The 26,057-nt window shown below is 40.5% G+C and overlaps 1 protein-coding gene across 1 annotated transcript in view; it reads right to left on the bottom strand.

Annotated features, from left to right (window-relative positions):
- LOC135217673 (RNA-splicing ligase RtcB homolog) overlaps positions 1–26,057 on the bottom strand; it is a 117,379-nt gene that overhangs the window by 24,733 nt on the left and 66,589 nt on the right. Inside the window, exons 9-10 of the mRNA XM_064253642.1 lie at positions 12,274–12,433; positions 2,966–3,141 (exon numbers count right to left, since the gene is read on the bottom strand). Of these exons, the coding sequence (XP_064109712.1) occupies positions 2,966–3,141; positions 12,274–12,433 (336 nt within the window). The remainder of the gene's footprint in view (positions 1–2,965; positions 3,142–12,273; positions 12,434–26,057) is intronic.

Below are 26,057 nucleotides of genomic sequence, written 5' to 3'. Positions count from 1 at the left end.
TTGAATCCTCCTTCTTCCGTAATCAGTCACACATTACACTAATTACCTTATGCAAAGAAAACATGTAAACGTCATATATACTAAGCGAGTGTCTACCGAAAGTTACGGTAGCCTCACCTTACCATGCAGACAACAAAGTCTGAAACTAGGCAAACTAGCTTCAGACATCAAATGCAATGAAAAAATTTACGATAGCGTATGCCTAGCCACAAATCCAAGTTAATAATCAAAAGAATAATTAGGATACTTAAGTGGCTAATGAAGTTTCAAAATCCTAGGCGGAGGTCTGTAAACAGTTTGTTTACCGACCGGCGACAGAAAAAAATATGAATAGAAAATGGGAATAGTTCCTGATATCCGCCTCCCAGCGGCGGGAATGGGTACTACCACCTGGCCGCCCACTGCGTGTGCCGCGAATTTTTAAATTCTGTCGGACTTCAGAAATACAGCTATATATATACTGTCAGGTAAGTTTCATGAACAAAACAGAAGATTCTAAAAGTCACCACTGGAGAGCTAGTAAAATAGTGCGTACTCATCGTAAAAAAAGGAAAAAAAAAAATCCTTGGAAAAAATTATACTTGACGTATCACAAAATGGTCAAGAGACAAACAAACGACACGAAATCATCATAATAAGTCAATAATATAACATATAAACAGTCTTAGATGACAAATAAACAACCAAATTTACTTAGAACTGGCGAAAATACGATATAAAATACGTACAAACGAACGAAGAACCTCTCAAGATCACCGGTTACTCTATATACCACAAAATACTCATGGGGTTAGCTAACAAGACACAACAGCAACACGATGAATCAATAATATAACATATAATCAGTCTATGATGACAAATAATGCAACCAAACTTACCTAATTAGGCAAAAATATGCAAAAAACAAAAAAAACAAAGGTCAAAGATGGCAGCTGAAGTGCTACTAATGACGCGTCGTCTGCGCGAAAAAATACAGAAAATTATCGTTGGTAACTCACGACTTCCAGCAGCAAATACCACTGCCAAACGTATGATATAGGACGAGATATCTCGGAGAAGCCTGCTGTAACAATACTGAGCCACGAGAAATCTCGTATTAGCCCAATATTCACGTTTAACTTTTCAACGAGATATCTCGTGGTAAGTCCAGAATTTTTAGCACACTGATAACGATATATCTCGGGTTAATCTTGTAAGGGGTTAATCTTATTGAACTTACTAATGCAGTATTAATCAATATTAGTATTTGAAAATTAGTAAATCATTTTTGTACCATAAAAATGTACTTAGTCATGAAAATAACATCAAAATACACTAATTAGTGATTATTTTCACCGGAAAAATCCCGCAAATAGGCGAATCCCCGCAAATAATGGGTAGACATGGCCCAGAGAGAAATCCGCGAATCCGCAGAATGCGAATATGGGGGGTCCACTGTACTTAACTTAGCATACAGTGGGTTATCGCTCAGTCGTGGGATCAGTTAGCCACGGGTTTTTCCTTGGAACGCTTCTTAGTCTATATCACGGGTATGAACAGAACCGAAAGAATCAGTGCTTTAATCGAAGACCTATCTGATTCCTCATTCTGTCTTGCTTAATACTATCCTTCCTCTGCATATCCCTTGCTAACTCAGATAAGAATTTAACGTTTTCCACTGCTTGTTATCCAACCCCTTACATTCAACACAAGACTTGTCTAATGCGCAATTTTGTCCCATACAATTAATACAAATTGTATGACAGTTGTATTTTGCAGATGTTAACCTTGTCTTGCAGCAAAGGAGTGCTACATGCACTAGTGCCAGATATCGTCAGTTAAAAGCAAAGTCAATTAAATCTGAATAAATTCCAAGGATTATTGCAATCCTTAACTAAATAAATGCTGAATGGCTATCAAAAAGAGTACTTCACTAATTTCTCCAAGAAAAAAGCAAAGAATCCAAATTTCAAACCAGCTGCTGACTCACAACCTCATTGCAAGCCGGCAGAAACAAGTTGTTCCTCTTCTTCCCAAATGTAGGCAGGACTGGTTACCTACAACCAAAATAAAAGAATTGCTACCACGAATTTTGAATTTTAGCTGTCAATACTAGCAACTCTTAGCTATGTTATTTCTTGGTAAGTTATTATATAAAATTATCAATACTGTACATATACGGTAATAACCCGAACTTACGCGAGGTTAGGTTCCAGACCCCCTAGTGGTAGGGGAATTTTTGTGCAAGTTTGGCACAGTCTAAAAATGCTAATAAATGCTCATTTCTAGTTTGAACACTAAATATAATCCTAATCATGCTCCCTAAACATTAAGCTAACTTTTAAATGTAATCAGAGTTACAGTAATTTCATTTAAAAGTTAGCTTAATACCTTACCCATAAAAAAAGAAATAATGATTGGTAAAAATATAGTTCTCTCTTCTTTCCCCCTTCCGACCAACCAATCTATTTTTAGAAGTCTTCTCACCCACTTTTAAGAAATTCTTTATTCTCTCTTTCTCTTTGTTTCTGAAATTCCTTTTCATGAGCAAACAGTACTTTTTATTTGGACTAATACAACTCTTAGTTATGTGTCTGTTTTAGACCAGGCATTCACAGTTCTAGAAGGTGAAGGTAAAAATAGATCAATTAAAAATTATCTATGCTATCTAAACCACCGCTAACTATGAAAGGGAGAAATTATTATTTCTATTATTTAATGTTATTTGATTTGCACATAACAGCTTGAAAACTGATAAATTCTTTAAAAATTTTGAACAAACACCTTCCAGGGTTTCTCCAGGATTCGAAAATGTTGCCTTTGCGTGTCTGTGAAATACTCAAGTATGATAATTAGTTTGGTTCCGATGAAAAGTTTGCACTATTGTGAATTTACACAACTTGAAAGTAGTACGTATTACTGTACTACAGATACTTGTAAGCAGTCAAATGTTTTAAAGTAAACAAAATGTACCTCCCACACTTACTTGGCGACTCAAGAAGGTCATAGATGAACGATTAACCCAGGCAAAATTTGCAGCTGCAGCCATTGATTTTAAATAATCTTGACCCTCTTGTGACTTTATTCTGGCACACGCCAACTGGCGATCATTGGTGTCAATTCCATCCCTTTTCATTGCTTTCTCCATAGCAACAAGAGCATCTGTGTGGAAAATAAGAGGCCATTATCATAACTAACTTCACTTAAAACATCATATAGTCAAGCACATTATTTAAAAACAATCAAATAGTCAAGCACATTATTTAAAAACAAAAAAAGCCAAAGCCTTTCTATAAAATCTTCTTTCAAGGGCTTAAAATGACAAATTTTTAACCAATTTGTATTTTTCATAACTAACAAACCTGAGGTCTTAATACTAGCGCCAAGCTGGAAACTGGTAGAATTAAAAATAAACTTGTGAGATCAAGGGACTATTAGTATCTATATCAGGTCACGGGGTCTGTAGTACCCAGAATGCCCTTGGCATCCCATGACCTGACAATTCTCTTCCAACCCAGTTTAGACTGCTAAAGGGGTGGTTAGAGGTGGGCCTTAATCTGTTAAGACCTCAGGTTTGTTAGTTATGAGAAATACAAATTGGTTAAAAATTTGTCATTTGTTCATATACGAAACAAACCTTCGGTCTTAACATTAGGATAGACTTAGTTATTGGTGGGAGGTAAGTCTCTATAACTGACTGGGAGTTTGCCACCTTTATCCATTTTTGAATAGTAGGAGTATTCTAAGACAATGGACTATTAACCCTTGAACCAAAGATATATGAGAATCTATTGGTTTCCCTCTCTAGGTGTTCCTACGATGCCATAGTTTATTACATTACGGAAGATGGAGAACTCTCCATTCTCATAAACCACTTGTGTCCCTTGTATCTGGATCTATCGTCACCCCTCTCTCTCCCTACTACCGAGAGGAGTGTGTTGCTACTGAAAAGTATACTAAAATCTAGATTATCTTTACAGTATGGCTGACCACCTCACCTGCATCTAGTCCATTCCAGCTCATAATGGTACTCTCCTTCATACTGCCCGTAGGTAAAGGAGTAGTAAGAAAGTAGTAAAGAAGACAGACCAGTCATCTCATTCATTCTACTTTCATACCTTCATCTTAGACTAGACACAAACTGACCCAACAGGGGTACTGGATGAGCTATACCAATTGCTGGGCTGCCACCACTGAACCCAAGGAAAAAATGTCCAAAGATCTATGGGCAACATCTTTTAAATGAAAAGAAGTGAAAGTTCTTTGGCGTTGCCAAATACCAGCTTTCAAAATTCTCTCCACAGACATACTCTTCTTGAATGCCAAAGAAGCGCTCAAGTCCCTGATGTCATGAGCTCTAGCCCTCTCTCGGCTATTTGACCCTCTGCCTTCTGTCATGTATGCATTCCTGATCGTTTCTCTCAGCCAAAATGATATTGTGTTCCTGGACACATCCTTTTTGTTCCGTCCTGTACTTACAAACAGCCTCCGGCACCCCGGCCCGAGATGCCTCATCCTTCTTAAATACGTTCTTAGTACTCTGACGGGACACAGAAGCATTTCTTCCTTGTCATTGTCTACAAATTCTGCCAGAGAAGGTATGGAAAAGGAGTCGAATCAGCCATCCACTACTGATGGGTTTCGAGTTTTGGCAACGAATTCTGGGACAAACTCGAATACCATTGACTTCCAACCTCTCGAATGCTTTACCACATATGACAGACCATGCAGTTCCCCCACCCTTTTGGTTGAGGCTAGGGCCAATAAGAAGACTGTCTTAAGGGTCAGGCTCCTATCTGTGGACTGTCTTAATGGCTCATAGGGGGTTTTGTGAGACTACTCAGTACCATGGTCAAATCCCAGTCTGGGGCTTTTAGTTCCTTCAGAGAACAGGACAGCTCAAAAATCTTCATTAACATAGCCAACTCCCATGAAGACGAAATGTCCACACCTTCCATGCATAGGACCGAGGCTAGAGCAGCCCTGTACCCCTTTACAGCAGATACAGACATATGCCTTTCTGTCTTGAGATATATCAGAAAATCTGCTAACTGTTGAATAGTGGTTCTGAGTGGAGACAAGTTCCCTCTACAACACCAATCACAGTATCCTTGTAGACCACTGCAGATGACCTTCTGATATTTCCTGCCATCTGTGTTGCTGCTTTCTGAGAAAAGCCTCTCGCTCACAGGAGATACTTGACAGTCTCCACCCGTGAAGTGATAGGACTTCAGTGACTGGTGGTACCTCTCCATGTGCGGCTGACATAGAAGGTTGTTTCACGGAGGTAACTCTCTTGGCACTTCTATTAGGAGTTTCAACAGATCTGGAAACCATTCTGCCTTTGGCCATAAAGGCACTACCAGTCATTTTAAGGTTCCGAGACTGCATTACCTTGTTCAAAACCTGACAGATTAGACAAAATGGAGGAAATGCGTAAACGTCCAGATTGTCTCATGGGTGTTGTAGCGCATCTTCTGCTACTGCCTCTACGTCTGGGACTACTGAACAATACACTTCCAACTTTTTGTTCTACCTGGTTGAGAATAGGTCTATGATCGGCCTTTCCCACAATACGTATAAGCATTCTGTCCACTACCTGTTGATGCAAAAACCACTCCGTTCCCAGGATCTGATCCCTCCAGCTCAACTTGTCGGCCACTATGATTCTTTTTCCCGGAATATATCTGGCTCTGATATCTACTAAGTTCTCTACAGCCCACTGATGAAGTTGAACCGTCATCATGTGCAACTGCCGAGATACGAGGCCTCCTTGCTTGCTTACGTAAGCTACTACTGTGGTGTTGTCTGACATCAATACCACTGATTGCCCCTTCACCCTCTCCTGGAATTCCTGAAGTGCCAGGAACGCTGCTTTTAACACCAACTCGTTTATATGGAGTTCTCTGTCCTTGCAACTCCATTTCCCTGAAATCATCAGCTCCTCCATGTGGGCTCCCCAACCTTCAAGTGACACATCTGAGAACAGCAAGAGGTCCAGAGAGGGTTGCTGAAGGGGAACTCCCACTGTCAGATTGTTGTCCAGCACCCACCACAGTAGGTCTTTCTTCACCTCTGTTGACAAGGGAATTTGGGTGATCTACCATTGGTGACCAAAACTCCTTTATCCTCCATTGCAGGGATCGAAGGTGTAGCCTCCCTTGTGGTACCAGCTTTTCCAAGGAAGTTAGAATTCCCAGTACTACTTGCCACTGTCTTGCTGGGTGTGTTTGTTTTTCCAGAAAGGCATTCACCACTTGTTTGCATTTCTCTACCCTCTGGTCTGCTGGGAACACTTTGGCTTTTACTGTGGCTATAATCATACCCAGATACACCAGCCGTTGACTTGGATCCAACTTCGACTTCTCCTGATTTATCACAATGCCTAGGCTGTGACAAAACTGCAGAAGGGTCACCCTGTCCCGAAGTAATTTTTCTCTGGACTTTGCTATCACCAGCTAGTCGTCTAGGTATCTTATTAGCCTGATCCCCTGAGCATGCACCCATGTCAACACGAGAGTGAATACTCTTCTAAAAACTTGTGGAGACGTTGTCAACCAGAAGCACAGGACTCTGAATTGGAAAACTTTCTCTGCAAGACTGAAGCGGAGAAACTTCCTGGAAGACTGATGGACTGGGATCTGAAAGTATGCGTCCTTCAAGTCTATTGTCAGCATAAAGTCCTTGACCCTGACTGCTTGTAGAATCATCTTCAGGGTCTCCATCCTAAATCTGGTTTTCTCAGATGGGGTCTCCATCCTGAATCTGGTTTTCTCTTATAAACAGATTCAATGTTTACAGATCTATTACTGTCCTCCAATCCCCATTGGCTTTGGGGACAAGGAAAATGCGGCTGTAAAACCAACCCCTTTGACAGAATCGATACTTGTTCCACAGGCCCTTTTTCCATCAACTTCTTCACTTCCTCTTGCAGAATAAAAGCCTTCTGAGGTTCCTGAGCATAAGCGAGGTGCGGTAATGGTTGTTCTGTCAAGGGTGGGGTTACTTCGAAAGGAATCAAATAACTGACTCTGAGAACATCCACCACCCACTGCTCTGCTCCAAATTCCTGCTACACCTTCCTGTGATTCGCCAGGCAAACCCCCACTGGTGTGACTGAGTGATGAGAGGCGCCTATCCTATCGTCTTGAACCTCTCCTCCTTCCCCTAATACCCCTTCCTCTGTTGGGTCTATTGTGAAAGGGCCGATGAGCTAACTTCTTTGGGGAAGAGGGTCTTGTTGCTCTATTAGAGATGTTATGTCTCACTGATTTCTTACGAGGTATTTGCTGATGCCTTACCTCATTAGGATTAGCTTGACTTCCAGATGTTTTCCTAACTGCCTGCTGTACTAATCTGTCATTAATGTCCATCTTCTATCTATAGCTTCTTCCGGTATGCCCTCTGGCAACAGCAATTGAGACTATAGGATATCCCCATCCCGCATTGCTAGTAGGGAATCCAAATCAACAGTGCGGCTTAATCTAGCCAAAGCTGCATCTCTCCTCATCAACAGGATATTTTGCCCAAACATTGCACTTAAATTTGTCAAGTAAGCAATTGCTTTAGAACCTGATTGTAGAAATCTGATAAACATTGACTTATCCACTACTTTTCTCGTTACTTGTGAGGATGCAATTTTTGCCACTGCTGTTGACCAAAGGTCTAACCAAGAAGCAGTCTGAAAGACAGAAGAACCTGTTGCTTCCAAAGTAGCAGCCTTCTGACAAGTCATCGACGGGCATTCCACCTTAACTTGATCCAAGGTTAATCCAGGTCTTAACCTTACCACATCTGGGTTAATTTGTCTAGATAGCAAAGGAACCATTGGTGTCGTATAATATTCCCTATGTTTCATCACTGGGGGGGAAACAAACTTCAACGATCTATTCGATCTTAAGGAATTATCCCTTCCAGTAATCTGTGCACTTACGTGTTGTAAAACGGACTCCGCATGACTTGAGCAAGGTAATTCATACGACACCTTCGTATCCTTTTTCAATCCAAACACCAGGTCGATCCCCGGAGGAAGCATACTGGCAGGTGTCTCCGTGCTCCCTGAAAGGTTATTAAATTGATGAATCAAATCAATCACCTCCGCATATGAAGCCAGAAACTCCTGGTTTTCTCCTTCATCCGGTTTTACTGTACTCTTTTCAGCCACAGAAGCAGCTAGCTCACTCCTATCCGCTGACAATCGTCTGGTTGCGTCATGGCCGTCTGACCCTACGACGGCGACATCTTTGATATCTGATGGCCGCCGACGGCTCGACCTCGAATAGTCAGTGGAACGAGACAGCCTAACTCCTTCTCTGCTGGCAGATCTAGAGCGAGAACCCCGCCTATATCTCCAAGATGAAGGCTCTCTCGAAACCAAGCTAATTTCCTCTCTATCTCTATTAATGTCGTCTCCAACGACCGTCGGGGAATTCAGCCTTGATCTCTCATCAAGTAGAACAGCGCCTTCCACCAGCGTATCAGAAGAGGTTACCAACTCTTTATTATTCAACCTTTTAATGGGAGCTCTCTCATCCTTTCTCCTTATCTTAAAAGGTCTTACAGGCAAAACTGGTATCTGTTCTTTATTCCTTGTTGAACTCTTCCCACTCATCGTTGATTTTATCAACAGCAGGGTAGTCTCTCTTAGACTCTTTGCCGTCTCTGCTGGCATTTCCACGGCGGCCGCTATCCCAGCGACAGTCGATGCTTTCGCTTGTTCGGATGCCTGTAAACGACTTCGTCCGTTAGCGTTAAATTTACCAGCCACTGTCTTCTTTACTTTGTTGCTGACAGGGATGTGACAGTCCTGGCTCGAAGATGAAGAAGAATTTACTCTTCTCCTCTTGGCCCAAGGATCCGTCATGAAGTCCCGTATCCTCCAACGCTTGACTGGTACACGCAGTGACGTCATCGAACTTTGCGATGATGCCGAACTACAGGAAGAAGACGAAGATTCACATCTTTTCTTTTTGTCTTTCTTAACTATCTTCTCCTCTAGAGCTTGGAATTTCTTCATGACTGTGTGTACCAAAGAGTCAGAAAGCGTATTTGGCTCGGGAGGCAACGAAGTAGATAGAGAAGCAGTAGGCTGTGACGTTATTGCGTCTGCCATGTCAGTGCGTGACGCAGGTTGTGACGTCACCACTCTTGTAGGGAGAGACTAAGCGGCTGCTGCTGGCAGCCCTGCATGTGCTGCAAAACTACCTCCAACGTTCTGCATTGCCGGAAACACTGATGTTGTTGTCGTTGCCGCGGCATTAGCTCCCATAAAGTGCAGGCCACGGGGATGAGGAACATTCAACGTTGTCGGGCCCTGGTGAAATCGCGATGCCATATAATGAGACAGCAACCCCTCCAAGGTTGGTAAGCCTGGTAGGCCTAACGCCTACCAAGTTCCTTCCATTCTCTGTGCATTGGGAGCTGACACCTGGAACAAAGATAGCGATGCTCCCCCTCTCCCTGCCGGGAATGACCGAGCGTAATTATGCATAAAATTACCCAAAACCCCTCCTGGCGTTTCCAATAACGAATCGCTAGAAGAAACTGAAGGAGTATGGGAAATATCAAAAGCAGGCGACAAAACATATGGAGCAGTCTGGTAGTGCCGATACAAAAGAAGCCGACGATGCTTGGTCATCCAAAGATGGCATCGTCTCCTTTCTTTTGAAAAAAGCCTTTCCCATAAAACTTCATCCACTGTTCCACCGACCAACCACGACAAACTGAACAAGGATTAGTACATACATTTTCTCTGCACCTACTACACATTGGATGTGGATCTGTAGACAACAAAGTTAAAAATCCTGAACAAGGAAACCCACTCACTCCAGGCCATTTCCTTTGTCTCTTCCGAGAACCCGAAGAAATTTCCGTTGGTGAAGAAAAATTCTTCATCTCACAACGTACACACACCTAGCAGATCACACCCACACTGAGAACACCCAGAGAAAGAAAAAGTAAAAAGTAAAAAGGGAAAAAAATTAATAGAATCAGGCAAACTAAAACCAGCTTTAAAACGGATAGAAAGTAATCACATCCTATCTTAAAGGCAGTAGGAAAGTAACTGTCAGGTCATGGGACGCCTAGGGCATTCTGGATACTACATACCCCGTGACCTGGTATAGATGCTAATAGTCCCTGGATCTCACAAGTTTATTTTTAATTCTACCGGTTTCCAGCTTGGCACTAGTATTATCCTAATGTTAAGACCGAAGGCTTGTTTCGTATATGAACAATTCTATATTCCTTCCTATTCCATGCTAATGGCTCCCAGCCACACCAACTTGATAGATCTTGACAGAAGATAGACCCACTGCACAAGCCCAGACAGTCTCACTTTCAAGAAAACCTTCACAACATTCATCTGTGTGGCTTCACTTGATAGATCTTGACAGAAGATAACCCACTGCATAAATCCAGATATGGAATAAGGCTATAAAAGACTAATGGTCTGTAGAAAAGCATCTTGTATTATAAAAACTGTTTTGGGTAAATTGTTATGGAAGAAATGGGCAGAGTAGGGAATATCACACAACTTCAACCTAAAGTCCTAAATGACATAGGGTTCCACATAAACCCTGAACAAGTTACAAATTAGTCACACAAAATGGCAAGTGTGTCTATAAAATATTGAGTCATGGAGTGCTGCCTTTCAATATTGTAGAGGTTATTTAAAATAAGGAAATTTTTATACATAAAAGGACAAAAAAATGTCAATAGCTTGGTGAACATCGGTCTTGAAGAATAAAATACCCAAATGAAAAAGCAAAAATAGGAACAATTAACAGTAACAATATGAAGACTGGTATTGTGACTAGTAGTTTGTTACATCAAGTTTTCTGTCTATTACAGTGGTCCCCCCGTATTCGCGGAGGATGCGTACCAGACCCCCCCCCGTGAATAGTTAGAATCCGCGAATGTTTGGAACCCCTATAAAAACGCTAAAAACAGCCTATTTTGTAAGTTAAAACTTATGAAAAACCACTAAAAATTTTCATACTTGGTTTTTTTAATAGTTTTATTACAAAAAGTGCATTTTATGATGAAATTGATAAGAAAACCAGGAATTTGTGGATATTTCTCATAGAAAAATACTGCGAATGCGCGAATTTTCCGCAAATAATGCAGGGAAAGGTTCCCAAGAGAAATCCGCGAATCCGGAGAACGCGAATACGGGGGGTCCACTGTATTCTTAATGAATACTTTGAAAGACCCCCGAGATAACATTTCTAACTTTCAGGGCTGGGACTTTCAACCTAACCACTACCACAAACAACACCTAGTTACAGGTAAACATTTACAAAATGCTGCACTAATGACACACTGGTTCTTGACAATCTTTCAAAAAATTCAATCTCATCTTGAGCATAGCCATGAACTCACTTTCTTGCTTATTCTCAGTGCATTAAGGCATATTCAAATTATTTCTTTTCACTAAATTTCTTCACTCTTCCCTAAGTTCTCATAAGGTTCGAGTCCTCAATTACACATCTTTCAATTGCCCTTCTCTCCTTATCCAATGACCACTTCATTTCCACTCCAGCCATGAATCTCAGCTTTTAAACCCTCTGTGCCCTTGTCTCTACTGCTGAAAGAACAGGTTGCACACATGAATATCCAGTTTTTCTCTGTTTACTGGTGAAATATTCTTACTGCCAGTGATTCAGAAATTTATTCCCACTTTGTTCAAATCTGTTCATTTTTTCCCAACAGCCCTATCAATCACAGCCTCCTCATCCAGTCTCCATGGAATCATAAATATTCTACCACATTCATGATCTGTCCCTTTCCTTAACATTATCCATTGGCTCCCTTTTATACTCACATATCATGCAACCTTTCAAAATGTTTTTCCTAATTTTAAGAGGATAGCACCAAACACAAGATACAACATGTGTGTGAATGTTGGCCCTGGTTAGAATGTTGTAAATACAATATCCATTTGCAAAAGCCAAACAGTAGTACAGTTGTGTTTAAACTAATAATTTTGATAACACTCGCTTTGACTTGTAGTACTCAATTATGTACATTGAATGCATTTTTATCATATAAATATGAGCACTGCAATCATGCACCACTTGCATTGCAGTAAGCATTTCACTAAAGATAGAATCTCCAGAAAATCTTTAGTACATGGAATCATGCCCTTGAAGGATGCACTTAGAATCCTTGAAGGATACACTTAGTCTTCTCTAAACTGTACTGTTTGAACAGAAAGATTTCTGATACTTCTCAGAGTTTCCCACTTTACAAGCTAGTAAAAAATATGTATTAGGAAAAATATGAAATACATACCTGTGGCAACTTGATGACCAAAACCTCGGGAACCTGAGTGAATCATCACACAAATTTGACCTTTCTGTTCTATTCCCATCTTGCTAGCAGCCCATTTGTCAAAAATTTCATCTACAACTTGAATTTCTGCATAATGGTTACCAGCTCCTAGTGTTCCAAGCTGAAAAATTAATTCAATTTTTTTCAATATGCAACAATCTGCAAAAAGGAAAATTTTAATAATGATATTTTTGCCTAATGTTAAAGTTACCTCACATCTTACCACTGTTAGGTGCAGTCAGCATTCAAAATATACAAAAGAATAACACATGGCTGACCCAGATGGACTGTCTATAATCAAATGTTTCCCATCAGGAGGCAATGAAATTTTTATATTCTTGTCAGAATTCTTCATGATCAACCATTAAGATGTGGAAGGATGGGTAGGTTTCCACTTGAACAGTAGGAGAACCAAATATTTAATTACAAAAATTTTCATCACTTGTGATGACTATTTACATTACTGTTATAGTTTTTTAGTGACTACCACACTGAATGAAGCTGGAGGGTTAGTGCACCCAGCTAAACATCTGCTCAGCTAAACATCTGCTCAGCCAAGCATGCAACAAGCTTTTTTTTTTTCATTTTTCTTTTCTAAGGAAAAACCTCCTAATACTGTATTCTTCCACATTGTGTGACCTCTCCTGGTAAGTAATAAACGCCAACAGTGGATCCACAGCTTGGTGTAAGACACTCATAGAAAGACTTGCTTGAGGATCCTATCCCATAATGACTCCTTAGCTAGAATCGATAGTCCACAACCAGCTGTCCAAAACTAAATACCAGATATGAAGAAATGCTCCTATACATCAATGTGTACCTTCAAGCTCTCCAAACTCAACACCAATATTTCCTAACAAACTAACAATGCAGACACGAAGATTACTCTCATATTTGGTTTTACAGAAAATCATCCCCAACACAATGTTAGGACTATAGGCTTTACAATTCTCATACAAAATTTTGACTCCTCTCAAATAATGCAAGGCAAAACCCCGGTTAAACCTTCATTCAGCTGTATTGACACCCTCCTCTAATGAAAGTTTTTAAGGAAATTAAATAGAGGCGTTTATGGCATAAACATCATGAAGTTTTGCCCAACAGAAAGATCTCTATTCATTCTCAGATCTGGTGAGCATTGTTGGGTGCTCAAGAGAACAAGCTGGCACCATGCTGTAGTAGGAGTCAGAAGTTTTAGTCAGAGAATGACAGGAGCTCTTGCTAATACACTATAGAAAGGGATGGCCACAAACTTCTGTTTCCTTCCAAGTAATACTGGAACCTTCCAACTGTACAAGCAGCTCTCAATTTTTTCTCAAAGTTAGTGGGCGTTTCTGGGCACTCAAAGACTGAGCTAGCACCAAACTGTAGGTGAGGCCAGCAGAGCTGGCTGCCATCTAACTATTAAAAGTTGGGAGCTGGAGGACATTCGTAAGAGTTTTGGTTAGAGCTGGTTCTAGACTGTAACTGGCACCAAGTGAGCAGGAAGCCAAGTGAGGAAAAAACTAGTACTAATAGGTGCTCCTAGGCATTATCTCTGGCTCTACCATTAAATTTTTGTGAGAGAGAGAACAGATATAGGTCATGGAAGGGTTCTCATTCTCGGAAACAAATTCTAGGGGTAAATGAGCAAACCTTGTAATTGAGTCAAGAATTAGCTCGATCCCCCTTTTCCATCTCTCAAATGTCTTTTGTAGCACCTATGAAATAGGCCCCTCCTTTCTAATTACACCTGGACAACCCAAAGCCTCTCCATGTTAAGAGTATACCACCCTTGAAGGTGTCTCTGAAATGAGATTGTTCAAGGAAGAGTCTGTAAGTGGACATGAATAAGAAATGTTCAAATAACCATTAACTCCATTCAAGCACCCCAAGAAATTTGTGCAACATTGTGCAGACTTGCATTATGACTAAATGGACTAGTTGCCAACACTGTAATACTTGACAGCCATGGACACATGGCAATCAGGGCGGGATTGACTTCCTATGCAGTAACGGTCAGCAGTGACTTGAAAACACCTCATACAGACTGAAGCCATATGCAGCTCTGTACTTGGGTAAAACTAATTTCTGAAAAGTTTAAAAGAAACTTGGAAAGTCCATCAGAGGCACAAAAGCCTGGTTATTTGATAAAAAAAAAAGGTTCTAGAACCCAAGCAGGAGTAAACACTTCTGCTTCAGTGAAACAAATTGCTCTAAAAATTTTACGGAAAAGAACTAAGCATTCAGTGGTCATAGCCTAGTATAGCTAGAAAAAGCTGAGCGGACCGGAGCATGAGTCGGACACTCAGGATTCGGTGCCAAGCGCCTGAAAGCTGGTGCCAGGACATCTGAAGATGATCGGGAGCCACTAGTGAAAGAAAGGGTTTAGGAGATCTGATAGGGCCGGATAACCACCACCTCCACTACACATCCAGTAAGACGCCTTTCCAGTGGCTGTCTGTCAATACCTGTGACCAGCAACAGGCACGACTGAGGGGACACCCACCCATGTGTAACCCCTCTGGCCTCCCTTGGACTTCCTGTATGTCTCTATCTGAGGTTTAGGGGAGTATGACAGTGACCTTTGTCTAGGAGAATCAAGGGATGAGCAAGCACCTCCTCCACTGCACAACAATTCACTTACTTCTACAAGGTTAATATTGTTAACTCAGACACAAGACTAGCAATGGCATGAGAAGGAAGCAAGGGAGCCAGGTGCAGGAGCCAGTGGAGAAAAAATTAATGAGCCAGTAGAAGGAGAAAAAAAATTGGTGTAGGGAGAGAGTTGCTAGCTGGTTGCCAGGAGAACTAGTGGCATAATGATTGAAATTTCCACCATATATAAATTTTTTCTGCATGTAATATATTTCTGAGGAAGATAGTATACACTTGCCGACAACAGCTACTCTCCTCAAAATAACATGTCAAAATACTAAGCACAATTCTCTCCCCACTACTTACTGCCCTTCCAATTTCAGTTCTCTGCAAGGAAAAGTGTATGAAATTCAATTAATCCTTCACCAACAATAGCACACAGGGTATCATTACACAGGCAAATCTCAAATCCTATCAAATGCTATTGAGAATTGCAGATACGTATACATATCATTAGTAAATACATATATCCGGTGGTTAACACGTTTACTTTTAGTATGCTACTCGACACAGCAATTAACCTTTACTAACCATGAGTGTGGTACACCAAGTATACCATCATACATACAGATCTCAACTACTATCAAACATTATTGAGACGTGCAGATACGCATTTCATTATTGAAAAAAATTAGACCGTTAGCAAATACAAAGATAATAGTACTTTTATCACGCTACTCGGACAAGGAACGTTAATCTCTACCAACACTAGTAAAAGTACTCCTAGAATACCATTATACAAATATATCTCAATTTGTATAAAATATTATTGAGACTTACAGATATGCATTTCAATACCAAACTAGGTAACAAACACAAAATTTAAGTGTCTACGCTACTCAGAAAATAGAAGTTGGCCTTTACCAACATAATCAGAAAATTAAAGTTGGCCTTTACCAACAAAGTTCGTTCAAATCTTATTTATCAATTGAGACTCTCACATATGTGTTCACTACCATAGAAAATCGGTCCTGTAACAAACACAAAAATACATTATTACTCTATTCAGAAAAGGCAATGAATGCAACGTGCAATATTTACATTACTACGTTACTTACTTGTACATACCTTGAATGTAAGAATTAGTTCAGCAACAAATGCAACATTTACATTAACCCTTAAACGCCGATTGGACGTATTAAACGTTGACAAAAATTGTCTGTCGGGTGCCGAATTGACGTATGAAATGTAGACGCAAAAAAGTTTTTTTTAAATTCGTGGAAAAATAGTTATAGGCCTACTTGGCGAAAAATTTTGAATCACTCACCTTGAGGGATGTTGGGAGTTCACGGATCAAGCTGTTGTTTTGTTTAAAATCGTTACCCAGGTGAGCAAGCGTGAATTTCTTTCTTCTCGCACTAAAAAGCATCAGCGACACACCTCAGAAATTATTTCGTCACTTTGACAAATTAATTGCACCATTTTATATTAGCCGTTACATAAAGTTTTTATATATATGAAAATGTGCACAATTTCATGTAGAATAAAATTAAAAACATCCCATGGTTGTAGCTTTTATCAGTTTTGAAATATTTTTCTATAAATAATGATAAGTGCCAAAGTTTCAACCTTCTCGGTCAAATTTGACTCTACCGAAAATGGTCGAAAAAACGCATTCTAAGCTAAAACTCTTATATTCTAGTAATATTCAATCATTTACCTTCATTTTACAACAAATTAGAAGTCTCTAGCACAATATTTTGATTAATGGTGAATTTATGAAAAAACTTTTTTCCTTACGTCCGCGGGTAACTCTTCCGAAACAATCAGAAATTTCTTCGTACGATTGTTGTAATGTTTGCACAGTTTTATATTAGCTGTTACATAAAAAAAGACGTTTTATATATGGAATGTGCACAATTTCATGTAGAATATAACAAAAACACAACCCATGGTAGTAGCTTCTATCAGTTTGAAATATTTTCATATAAATAACGATAAGTGCCAAAAATTTAAACCTTTGGTCAACTCGACTGAAATGGTTTTGAAAAACCGCAATTCTAAGCTAAAACGCTTACATTTTAGTAATATTCAATCATTTACCTTTATTTTGCAACAAATTGGAAGTTTCTAGCACAATATTTCAATTTATGGTGAATTTTTGAAAAAAAATTTCCTTACGTCTGCGTGGTAACTCTTCCGAAAAAAATCATAAATTTTTTCATCCGAAAGTCGTAATGTTTGCACCGTTTATATTAGCCGTTACATAAAGTTTTATATATGAAAATGTGTGCAATTTCATGTAGAATACAACTAAAAACAACCCATGGTTGTAGCTTTTATCAGTTTTTATATTTTATATATAAAATAACAATAAGTGCCAAAATTTCAACCTTCGCTCAATTTTGACTTGACCGAAATGGTCGAAAAACCGCAATTGTAAGCTAAACCCTTACATTCTAGTAACATTCAATCATTTACCTTCATTTTGCAAAAAATTGTAAGTCTCTAGCACAATATTTTGATTTATGGTGAATTTTGAAAAAAACCTTTTTCCTATGTCCGCGCAGTAACTGTCGAAAAATCAGAATTTTTTTTGTCCGATTGTCGTAATGTCTGCACCGATTTATATTAGCCGTTACATAAAGTTTTATATATGAAAATGTGTGCAATTTCATGTAGAATACAACTAAAAACAAACCCATGGTTGTAGCTTTTATCAGTTTTTAAATCTTCTTCTTCTTCCTAGCTTAAACCCATTTTTATATGGGGTCGCCATTACGAATGAGTCGTCTCCATCGATTTCTGTCTTGTGCCTCGTTCTCATTTATACCTTTCAATTCCATATCTTCCCTTACACAATCACACCATCTCTTTCTTGGTCTTCCCTTCTTCCTTCTACCACGCACTTCCATTTCCATCGTATGTCTTCCAACATGACGTTCCTCCCTTCGTAACAGGTGTCCATACCATCGAAGCCTTCCTTCCTGTATTTTCTTCGATATTTCAGCTACCTTTGTTGATCCTCTTATATACTCATTTCTAATCCTATCTTCCCTTGTTACTCCCGACATCCATCTCAACATTCTCATTTCTGCTACATCCATCTTCTTCTCCTCTGTTTTCCTCATACTTGCCTGTTTCTGTTCCATATAACATTGCTGGTCTAACCACCGTCCTATGGAACTTTCCTTTCAATTTCAGAGGGATCTTCTTGTCACAGAGTACCCCTGATGCAGACCTCCAGTTATTCCATCCTGCCTGAATTCGGTGTCTCACCTCTTTGGTCCATGCTTCCACTATCCTCCAATACGGACCCTAAGTACTTGAACTTCTGTACTTTCTTATTTCTTCCCCACCCAATCTTATGCTACTTCCACCGTCCTCAGTAATACTAGAACACATATATTCGGTTTTTGATCTGCTTATTCTCATTCCTCTCTCCTCAAGTGCTGCTCTCCACCTCTCCAACCTCCCCTCCAACTCCTTCCCCTCCGAACACAACACAATGTCATCCGCGTATAATATGCACCATGGCACTGCTTCTCTAAACATCCCTGGTCATTACATCCATCACGATGTTAAAGATGAATGGGCTAAGTGCTGACCCCTGGTGTAATCCAACTCCTATCTCAAATCCATCCGTCTCACCAACACTACTCCTCACTCTAGTATACACATTCCTGTACATCTCCTGAATAATTCTGACATACTTTTCCGGCACCATCTTCTCCCTCAAACCTCTCCATATTTCTTGCCTTGGCACTCTGTCATAGGCCTTTTCAAGGTCTATGAATACCAGATGCAGGTCTCGTTGTTTTTCTCTGAATTTCTCCATTAGCTGCCTTATGCAAAATATTCCATCCGTTGTGCCGCTTCCCTTCATAAATCCTAACTGCTCCTTCCCTATTCTAACTTGCCTCCTTTCCCAGCCTCTCAGCCTGCTATCTATGATTCTTTCCAAAATCTTCAACGTGTGAGACATTTAGTTTTATACCTCTATATTACTGCATTCCTGGACATCACCTTTACCTTTAAATATAGGTATCAATATGCTTTCCCGCCATTCTTCTGGTATCTTTTCCTGTTCGAATATTTTTACCATCAGATCATACAAGATGTACCCCCCTGCCCCTCCTCCTAAGCTTTCCAAACTTCGACGGGAGTTAAGTCAGGTCCTGTTGCCTTCCCATTTCTCATTCTTTTAAGGCTCGTATCACTTCATCCCTAGATATCCCCATTACCATTCCATGTTTACTTGTCCATCCTTTCTTACAAGTCTTTCATTTTCTTCATTTAGCAGTTGTTCGAAATACTCTTTCCATCTTTTCAGGATGTCTTCTTCCTTTTTTACGACAGTACCATTCCTATCTTTCATTTGCTTAATATGGGGTGATGTCCTTTGTTCTTTTATTTCTTACTTTTGACAGTTTGAGCATCTTACTCAACCCTTCCTTGGTTTCCAGTTCATTATAAACCTCTTCATATGCCCTTGCCTTAGCTTGAGCTACCACCCTTTTTACTTCTTTGTTTCTTTCTCTTAATCTTTCTCTGTCCTCCTGCAGCTGTGACTCTTCAAATCTCTTCTTTGCCTCCCTTTTACCTTTCACCACTTCCCCACCTCTTCTTCCCACCACCAGCTCTCCTTTTCCTCCCATACTATCCAGATGTTTTCCCTAGTATCTCCTTTCCATGTCTTCTAATCACTGATGCATTATGGCTCCACCATTCTCCCACATCTTCAATTCCCAGATCAACCTCTCCCAGCACTCTTCTCCTGAACTCTCTCTTCTTATCATTATCCCTCCCTAACAATTTATACACTTGATTTTCTTTACCCCATTCTTTTTCGTTTTCTTTTCTCTTTTCATCTTTAAATCCATACAAAGGAGCCTATGTTGGGGGGTCCACGTGGTCACCTGGGATAACTTTACAATTCCTAACTTCCACCAGCCTTGATCTATTGTAAAGGAGGTAATCTATTTGTGTGCGTCTACCGCCACTCCTGTATGTATCAAGTGCTCCCTCTTCTTTTTGAAGAATGTGTTCACTATTGCCATATCAAAGGACACGGCAAAGTCTACTATACTCTCTCCTTCTGGTTTCTCTCCCCCCCCATTCCCATGTCCTCCATGCACACGTTCAATTACATCCTTTTCAGTTCCGACATGTCCATTAAAGTCTGCCCCCACTACAGTCCTCTCCTCTCCTGCTCTTCCCAGTTCTTGCGTTTTACCTCACTCATTTCGTTCCAAAAACAAAAACGGCTCTTTTCTTCCTCTGTGCAGCCCACTTGTGGAGCATAAGCGCTAATGATGTTCATTGTTTCCCCTCCATAACATATCTTCACTCTCATAATGCGGTCATTCTTTCTACTCACTTCCGTCACTGCATTCTTCATTTCCCCCGACAACACTACTCCAATGCCATTCCTACCCTGCTCATTTGCTCCACTATAGATTAACTTGTAGCCATCCCCCAGTTTCTTTAGCTTTATTTACCCTTCCATCGAGTTTCCTGCACACACAAAATCCACTCTCTTTATCCTCATTAATTCTGCCAACTCTCTTCCTCTTCCTGTCATAGACCCAATATTGAGCTGGCCTATTCTGATCACATTTCATATAACGATAAGTGCCAAAATTTCAACCTTCGGTCAACTTGACTTGACTGTAATAGTAAAAAAACGCAATTGTAAGCTAAAACTATTACATTCTAGTAATATTCCATCATTTACCTTTATTTTGCAACAAATTGGAAGTCTCTAGCACAATATTTCGATTTATGGTGAATTTATGAAAAATACTTTTCCTTACGTCCGCGCGGTAACTCTTTAGAAAAAATCATACATTTTTTTGTCTGAAAGTCGTAATGTTTGCACCGTTTTTATATTAGCCGTTACATAAAATTTTATATATGAAAATGTGTGCAATTTCATGTAGAATACAACAATAAACAACCGATGGTTATAACTTTTATCAGTTTTGAAATATTTTCATATAAATTACGATGTGCAAAAATTTCAACCTTCGGTCAACTTTGACTCTACCGAAATGGTAAAAAAATGCAATTTAAAGCTAAAACTATTACCATTCTAGTAATATTCAATCATTTACCTTTATTTTGCAACAAATTGGAAGTCTCTAGCACAATATTTCAATTTATGGTGAATTTATGAACAAAACTTTTTCCTTATGTCCGCGCGGTAACTCTTTCGATAAAATCAGAAATTTTTTCAACCGATTGTTGTAATGTTTGCACCTTTTTATATTAGCCGTTACATAAAGTTTTATAAATAAAAATGTGCACAATTTCATGTAAAATACAATAAAAAACAACCCATGGTTATAGCTTTTATCAGTTTTGAAATATTTTCATAAAAATAACGAAATAGAAAAAATTTGACCTTCGGTCAACTTTAACTAGACCGAAATGGTCGAAAACTACAATTGTAAGCTACAACACTTACGGCCTAGTAATATTCAATCAATTACCTTGCAACAAACGGGAAGTTTCTAGCACAATATTTCGATATATGGTGAATTTTTGAACAAACTTTTTTTTACGTCACCGCATTACGAATTCATGCATCATAATGTGATCATATTTTCTCTGTGTTGCTTTGATCATTTTACAATTTGTTATATACCAAAATCATTGCAATTTAGTGTACAATACAAAGAAAAAATAATTAACTTATTAGCTTTAAACCGTTTTGCTCACAGCACAATTTGTATACAATTATATATGAAATTTTTTTTTCGCACTGTCATATTTTCCAATATATATATGATAATGATATTTTTTTCATTTCTGATGGTTGCATACTAAACTTCAGGCAATGACAAAAAAAGGAGACAAAAATTAACTCTTAATCTTGAAAATTAAGCTCGGCAATTAAGGGTTAATATGTTGCTTACTTCATTAACTGTGTCAAACCTACGCTACCAGTAGTTAACCAATTTGATTGTGAATTCATTACTGCATCAAAATATGAAAAACTCAAATCAGGCTGACTAATAACAAAACAATAATATACTGTCCTGAAGAATGAAAGCTTGAAGCTTCCACAAAATCAGCAATAATCCTTCACCAAAATCCAGTCTCCAACGGACCAATAAGAACACAGTTGCCATAAAAAATCAGTGTTACCCGAATGTTGGCAGAGATAGAATGAAGTGGTCTGCTAGTAATTCTCGGTATTTTCGTTGGTGGTGGGACCGGTCATCTGCACTAAATCTGTGAAGTGTTATCTGCGAATTTTTTTATTTTCAAGCTGCCAAGGCAAGAAATTGTTAGCTAAGTAATTAATGGGTAAGCTATGTCCTTATATAAAAACACTAATTTGAGTCACTGTTTCCACTGAGGCTTCAAACTTTTTACCTGTGCAGACTTCCAAACTGGCAACAGTTCAGGGGGGTTGGGAGCCAGGTAACGGAGTGGAAAGAAACACAAGAGGAATGGGGAACAGGAGAAAAAGCTGTCGCATAATTCGAAAGAACCGATTTAGGAGGCGAAGACCTAGACGCTCTTGCTTCAGCCTAGTGACTGCCTTTCTTAGCCTACCTTTTTCTAACTTGTCCACATACGCACTGAAAATTCACCATTTACTGTCATCCCAGTCTTTGCACTCAATACGTGTCAAGTCAGGCGAATAAATTTGCCCCACAGCAAGTATAACAAATTGAATAAAGGTCATTTTCAGAAGTCATTTTAGTATTGCAGCCCTTGCTGAAATACCGGCTACCAGACGCACTAGTGTCAGACATGGTAAGTCTAAACTTAGGTAAAGAACAAATATAGTGCAGAGACTACCAAATAACAGAATACTTCACCAAATCCTTTCAGCAAAACCATCTGGTGAGCCATCCTGCCTAACAATAAACAAAGTTGCCTAAACAACCATACTAGTTGTTGAGCAGCAGAAACAAACTGAGCTCATTAGCTACGTTGTATCTGTTCTTCCCGGGTTGTGGGTGGGGCACTTGCCTGCACCAAAGACAATAGTGTGCTACCGTGAATTTTAAATCTATAGTTGCTGTTAAAAGTAAAAACTACCTACAGCTATGAAATTACTTGCTAAGTTACTTATATAAAATTTTTATTTTCCTAAAGAAATCTTTTTTCCTATCAAACACATCCTCATTGTTAAAAAGGTTTTATACATTCATTTTGATAGTTTTTTTAAGCGATCAGTTGTCCAAAGTTAATTATTTTATTTACCTTAACAGTTAACTTAAAGTAAAATAATAAGGAAAATCATGTACAATTAATAATCCCCACTAGCCAATTACATTATCAGGGTAAGGACCACCCCTCACAGCTAAAATTCAATGAAAATAACATTAAAACCAATCACTACCTATCTGTTTATCCATTACCTACATATCTTTCATGCCTAGCAGTCCATATTCTATCATTTTTTGTCTTAAATAGTTTAACAAATACAAAATAATCAAAGGTTTCCTACAGAGATATGAACATCGGCATCAATAACCTCATTACCTCTTCATCAGAAAACGCAACATTTTTTAACATTAAATTATTATATTACAAAATCACATAGGTATACATAGTCCATTACTGGATAACATTTCAGTGCCACCTTCAAACACTCATGACTATACATAAAACACTGATCATGCAACATCATGAAAAATAAAACCTTACCAAAATGCTTAAAAATTACAATTTATCGTAAATTGTACTTTTCCTAACTATATAAACCTGAGGTCCTTTAACATATGGGAATGTGATCAACGCCAAGGTGGGACAGGTCGTAAGCTTTCGAACAAGGTGGTTTGGTAGTTAACCGCTTGTCCAATAGTCGGGTGTCCCGCCCGACTAGGAGGTGAAGCGTCACTTTGCTTTAGGCCCAGGAACAGAGTGAGGGGTGGCATGAGGTGGGACTATGTGTAAAGGACCTCAGGTTTGCATAGTTAGGAAAAATACAATTTACGACAAATTGTAATTTGTTCCGACACGTTATACAAACCCTCGGTCCTTTAACATATGGAAGACTCACTTATTGGTGGGTGGAATCTGAGTTTTAAGAACAGACTGGTGTTCGTCCAACCTTGGTTCCCTCCCTGGTTGTAAGAGCAAGGGGAGGGATCCTAGCCTCTGCCCAGCTGATCGGGGTGTGCACCACGGGATCAGTGGTCAGACCTCTGGACCAAATTCATAAGAGGGAGGCAAGCGTGCCTCATATGAATAGCAAGCAAGAAGTAGTTCCTACTCAAGAGCCAAATATAAGGTCATGGGTTTGTCTCTTGTTGGCGTCCACTCCCCCACTTGCTAGGGGAGTGGTGGATAACTGCTCCTATCCCTAATGAAAGGGACAGGATGGAGCTCAGTCACGTAACTTACCTGCATCGGCCTCCTGTCTAGCTTAGTGATGACGGCAGCCCTCTGCCCACAGGTAGAGGAGAGGAAAGGAGGAGGAAGAGAAGCCAGTCACACACTCATTTGCTCGCCCATTCACGCAGTCTCACAAGGATGGGATGCTGTTCTGTCCGCGCGGGAGCTGGATAAGCTACACGACTTGTTGAGCAGCCACCACGGGTCCCAAGGAAAAGGTGTCCAAGGACCTGTGGGCAATATCCCGAAGATAAAAAGATGAAGGTGGTCTGGTTGGCCAAAACCCCTGCTTCAGCACCTGTGCAACGAACAAGTTCTTGCAGAACGCAAGGATTGGACCAATACCTCGACTTCATGGGCTCTCGGACGAAGGGTACCGGTGTCGTCACTCCTATCTGAAGCGTACGCCTTCCTGATCACCTCACAAAGCCAGAAAGAGTTCTTGGACACCTCCTTGGTAAAAAACCCGTTGCTAACGAAGAGGCGTCGACACTCAGGCCTGAGGTGGCAAGTTCTCTTCAGATAGCGCCGTCGCGCCCTCACAGGACAAAGTAGCATCTCATCCGCATCATCGTTGGTGAAGTCCTTCAGGGAGGGGATCGTAAATGACTCGAACCGGTCATCAGGGACCGAAAGGTTCTGAGTCTTTTGATACAAAATCCGGGACGAAATCAAGCGTCACCGATCTCCATCCCATCGTGTGCTTAACATCGAAGGAAAGACCATGAAGTTCTCCTACTCTCTTCGCCGATGCCAGGGCCAGCAGAAAGACGGTCCTGAGGGTCAGATCCCTGTCTGACGGGTCCCAGAGTGGCTCGAAGGGTCTTCGAGTCAAACTCCTAAGGACGAGAGTCACGTCCCTCCCCGGGGGCCTGAGTTCCCTGGGTGGGCAAGACCTCTCGAAGCTCTTCATCAGGAGGGAGATCTCCATGGAGGTGAAGATGTCCACTAACCCCCCGCAGCTTAAGGACTAGGGCCAAGCCGGCCTGTAGCCTTTCACTGCAGAGACGGAGAGGAGCTTCTCTCGGCGAAGGAAGACGAAGAAATCCGCTACCTGCTGAAGAGTGGCTCTGAGAGGAGAGAGACCTCGTCCACGACACCAACTACAGAAGATGGACCACTTCCCCTGGTACACAGCTGCAGAGGACTGCCTGAGGTACCCAGCCATCTCTGTTGCTGCTCGGTGAGAAAAGCCTCTCGCTCGCAAGAGATGGTGGATACCAGGGACCGAACCGATCGGTGGTACCGTTCCACGTGTGGCTGGCACAGGAGGTTGTGCCAGTGGAGAAATCTCTCTCGGTGCTTCGGCGAGAAGAGCCAGCAGGTCCGGATACCAAACAAACCTGATTGGGCCATTTGGGCGCCCCAGAATCATCCGAAGATTTGCGGTGACCAGCACCTGCTGACACCTTGCGAATCAGACTGAACAGGGAAAGGCGTACACGAAGAGGTTGTCCCACGGATGTTGAAGAGCGTCCTCTGCAGCTGCCCATGGGTCCAGCACAACTGAGTAGAAAACCTCAAGTTTTCTGTTGTGCCAGGTGGCGAACAGATTCATGACTAGACGCCCCCACAGGTCGAAGAACCTTTCCGCCACGTCTGGATGGAGGGACCATTCAGTCCTTATCACCTGATTTCCGGACGGCTGAGCTTGTCTGCCACTACATTCCTCTTGCCTGGAATGTATCAGGCTGACAGCTCTACTGAGTGGGCTACGGCCAACTTGTGCACTGGCAACGTCAAACTGGTGCAATGGGAGGGACACTAGGCCCCCGTTTGTTGACGTATGCCACTACCGTGGTGTTGTC

This window comes from Macrobrachium nipponense, chromosome 7 (genome assembly GCF_015104395.2).
Source record: "Macrobrachium nipponense isolate FS-2020 chromosome 7, ASM1510439v2, whole genome shotgun sequence".
NCBI lineage: Eukaryota > Metazoa > Arthropoda > Malacostraca > Decapoda > Palaemonidae > Macrobrachium > Macrobrachium nipponense.
The sequence above is the reverse complement of the archived record's forward strand: the minus strand, read 5'-3'. Positions and strand labels throughout refer to the sequence as shown.